Consider the following 3,926-nt stretch of genomic DNA (forward strand, 5'->3'; position numbering starts at 1 on the left):
GGTACTCCGCCTCAGGCTATGCGGCTCATTACTATGCAATTTCAATCCTTTCAATCCGGACCAGACCCCTGAACCACCGGTTATATGTTCAGGGACGATGCGAAAATTAGTTGGAGCGCTAGGCTGAACATAGATTGTGTCAGATATTGCGGAGTCATTATCCGCAGTAGACTGAATGTCAGGGGCAATATGGGGGTTAACGGCGATAACATCGGACGTCTCCGATGCATGGGATGCAGAAGGCAATTCCATTATACGACTTCGTAAAACACGGCCCTCTGGTTCCGGGAGACATTGACCAACTTCTAAATCGACCTGTGGGGTGACATCGGGTTGAGAAGTATCCATGGTACTGTCAATGCCTGGTTGCATACTAAGTTCAGGGGTACTTGTGACGTCTGGCGTCTCAGTATCGCTGACTATATCCAAAGAGAAAGCATTGTCGGTAACAGTAAAACGATCTTTGTAAACTTTAGACTCATCAAAAACAACATTCCTCGATAACACCACCTTGCGTGTCGTGAAATCATAAAGGCGATAGGCCTTCTTGTCCTGCGCATAGCCAATAAAAATAGCAAGATTAGCACGCGTGTCCAGCTTTTTCCTTTGATCTGGTCCAATAAAGTAATAAGCTAAGCAGCCAAAAACTTTCAAGTGACTGAGAGTCGGTTTGCGCTTATGCCACGATTGGTATGGCGTGTGAGTGGCTGACTGTCGTACCGGACTGATGTTCCGTAAATAGTTAGCCGTGAGTATAGCTTCACCCCAGAAAGTTTTGGGTAGTCCCGCATGACCCAACATGCATCGCGTACGTTCCATAAGTGTGCGATTGAGACGTTCAGCCACGCCGTTCTGTTGTGGAGTATCTGGAAGTGTAGAGTGATGAATAATTCCTCTAGACTTTAAGAAACCGCCGAATGCGCCAGATATGTACTCTCCTCCATTGTCTGAACGTAGGATTTCAACTTATTTCCCGTGTAACGTTCAGCCAGAACTAGGAATTCTTGAAAATGATGAAAGGTATCCGACTTGTGTTTTAAGAGATAAACGAAACTCATGCCGGAATAGTCATCAATAAACGTGAGAATATACCGAAAACCTCGATGTGTTTGTTTGTCAAGAGGACCACAAAGATCGGAGTGTACTAGTCCGAGAAGCTCGGTGGCCCTCTCAGTGCGCCTGACAAAAGGCTGTTGATGAGATTTTCCTTTCACGCATGCTTCACACACCTCGTCTGGACTAGTATCTTGGTAGGCGAAGTCACTAGCCATCTCGCGGGCTTTCAAAAGTCGCAAGTTGGCAAGGCTTAAATGACCCAGACGCTGATGCCACAGGGAAATATCCTTAGGTCCGGTGTGAGCTAAAAAGGTTTGGTGTCGCGCAGGAGATGTATTGATCATGTTAAGTCGTAGTAAGTGATGGTGAAGGTGTGCGGTACCAACGATCTCTCCATTGCGCCTTAGGGCTGCGCCGTGTTCGGTAATTTCAGTCCGTATCTTGTCTCGAGTAAGGCCAAAAGTAGAAATTAAGTTCTTGCGTACATCAGGGACATATAGAACCCTGTGTAGACGTAGCAAGCTTTGAGAACGGTGAGGTACGCGCACTTTAAGTACGACATCACCATAGCCAAGTACTAAGCCCGACTGCTTGCCGGCAAATTGAATGGTCTGCGGGGTAGCAGAAGGAACATACGACTTGAACCATTTACGGTTATGGCACACATGGGATGTAGCCCCCGAGTCCAAATACCATGCAACGTCGCTCTCTTGGCTATCAATATTGTACATATGAGTAGCTGCCTCCGTCACATTCAAGGTTTCCACGTGACCAGAGATGGGAGGCACTGGGTCCAACTCTTCAGTGATCATATTCGCCTGGTCTTGGCGATCCGGGCAGGTAGACCTCTTATGTCCTTCCTTGCCACACGCGAAACACTTTACTGCTGGCTTCAGACAGCCAGAGCTGGTGTGGTAACGACCACCACAGTTTCCGCAGCGAGGAACATTGTCATAACCCTTTCCCTTCGTGTGGGATTTTTCCACTCTACCTTTCCAGTAGCCTCCCGACCCGCTCTTTTCCTTCTTTACTTCAGCCATATTGGCGGCGTGTTCTTCTTCTACCTGATCCCTGCGTAATTCCTCATCGTAGGTTGTTAATGCGGTAAGAACCTGCTGAAGAGACAGGTCGCGCGCACGTAACGTATTTTTGTAATCCAGAAACTTAGGCGCCAGGGACTTGTATAACGCCTGGATGAACATTGTCTCGGTAAGATTTGTTTCACCCAGCTCCAGTTGCTTGCGGATAAGCAACATTGTCTCGAGGTGGGGTTGAAGTTTCCCATTGTTCGTCATCTTGGTTGAATAAAGTTTGGCAAATAGTTCCGCCTGGCGATCAGCCGCCTTGGCTGTGTACCTGTCTTTCAGGTACCCGTACATGTCGTAGGCGCGATGAAACATTGTCAATGTTAACATCATTAAGTTGTTCACGTGCCCAATTATCACTCCCTTTGCGATGTTGTCGGCTTGCAAAGCTTTTGAATTCATGGTCTCCACCGGGGTGTCCTCTTCTATGGCGGACAGTGCATTCATCGCAGCAAGGTAAGAACGCACTCGTGCTTCCCAGATCAGGAAGTTCTTGCCGTCGTAGACTGGAATTTGTACGGCAGTGGCGGTGGCGGCCAAGGTCAATGGAATATTGCTGGAAGACATGTCGCTAACAGGGCTCATAACCTGTGAGAAATGGACGTATATGGCGGATATGGACTTGAATATGAAGGTGCACTATGGAAGGGAGGCTGAGAGTCTTGATCGATACCGACCAGTCTCACGACTATTCACGTCTATTTATACACGAATAACACCTCGACCCGAGGTGGCAAACAACTCAGAACTCCCCCGCTCGCCCACCAATACCGCGAATGAACTTGCCTCATTCGACTAACTCAGAACATAGCAATCACAAAGATCAGAGCTCATGATCTTGTGAAGTGGAGCCACGGCAAAGCCGCTAACCAGATCGGGTAAGGAAGTGGAGAGTAGCTAGCTCTCCGCAACCTAGTGAGAAAGAGTTCACCCCACGTGGAAGTGGAGACTGATCTACCTCTGAAAACACCGATCTCTCACAGGATTGCCCCCTAGCAGATGAGCTGGCAATTGGCGCTGCTGCATTGAGACCATCCAGAGGTCGTTCCTCTCCGAGCAGCCGCATCCAGTTTTCACTGACTCTCATAAAATAGAAGAACATCATATTGGTTAGTCAACGGGATATCCTGAGTTCCGATGGCATACTGCATTGTGGCTGTTTTGCTAGAGTGCCCGCTCTGGACATCATGTGCCAGGTTCTCTGTTTCGATCTTGTCAGCGTCTGCGTGACCTACATGATGATCCATAAATGCCACAAGTGCCTGTCGCAAGTCCTGAACATTTATTTCATTGTGCAGTGCCGTAGACGCACTCGTTCTCTGCTTCACAATCCGTCGGAGTCTTGCTGGACCAAATCTTCCTTTATTTCCGGTGAATAAATATTGCTGGTATGCCATCAGCAGAGGATTATTTGTTTTGTACGTCGCCCCAGTAAAGATTCTATTCGCATTAGTAATGGAAGACTAATGGTAGAATGACAAACCTTTCTAATGGTCTTATATAAATGAGATATGTCAGAAATAATCGCTCTAGACGAGCTGGAGATAGATGGACTATAAAGCGTTTCTTGCCTGTGATTGAAGTTGTTTTGTTGTAGAGGCCTAAAAAGACTAACCCTCGCTGATGACAGTAGACATTTCGCATGCCGTGCACAGAGTTGACGTGTTTCCAACTGTCGATCTCGGTCATCCGCGCTGGGGATCCGTACGTCAAATGCATTAGTAGAAATAGAATTTCGAGTAGCTTGGTAGACAGCTCAAGATAGGTTCGAGTCGTCGCATGGAC

General features: G+C 47.6%; 2 protein-coding genes across 2 annotated transcripts; both read right to left on the reverse strand.

Moving 5' to 3' along the window:
• Positions 1-2,970: 2,970 nt before the first annotated feature.
• On the reverse strand, positions 2,971-3,926 carry V1508DRAFT_123756 (uncharacterized protein). Its single transcript, XM_066935928.1, has one exon. The coding sequence runs from the start codon at positions 3,536-3,538 to the stop codon at positions 3,215-3,217; it is 324 nt and encodes a 107-aa protein (XP_066791959.1). The 5' UTR covers positions 3,539-3,926; the 3' UTR covers positions 2,971-3,214.
• On the reverse strand, positions 3,591-3,911 carry V1508DRAFT_362603 (uncharacterized protein; the record flags this gene model as incomplete). The annotated part of the gene is made up of 1 exon (XM_066937240.1): positions 3,591-3,911. A coding segment is annotated over one exon (321 nt), but the record flags the coding sequence as incomplete, so codon positions are not given.

This window comes from Lipomyces doorenjongii (assembly GCF_038497915.1).
Source record: "Lipomyces doorenjongii strain NRRL Y-27504 unplaced genomic scaffold V1508scaffold_236, whole genome shotgun sequence".
Taxonomy (NCBI): Eukaryota; Fungi; Ascomycota; class Lipomycetes; order Lipomycetales; family Lipomycetaceae; genus Lipomyces; species Lipomyces doorenjongii.

Coding starts and splice junctions, on each gene's coding strand:
- V1508DRAFT_123756 (XM_066935928.1), bottom strand. CDS start 3,538: ATGGCATACCAGCAATATTTATTCACCGGAAATAAAGGAAGATTTGGT.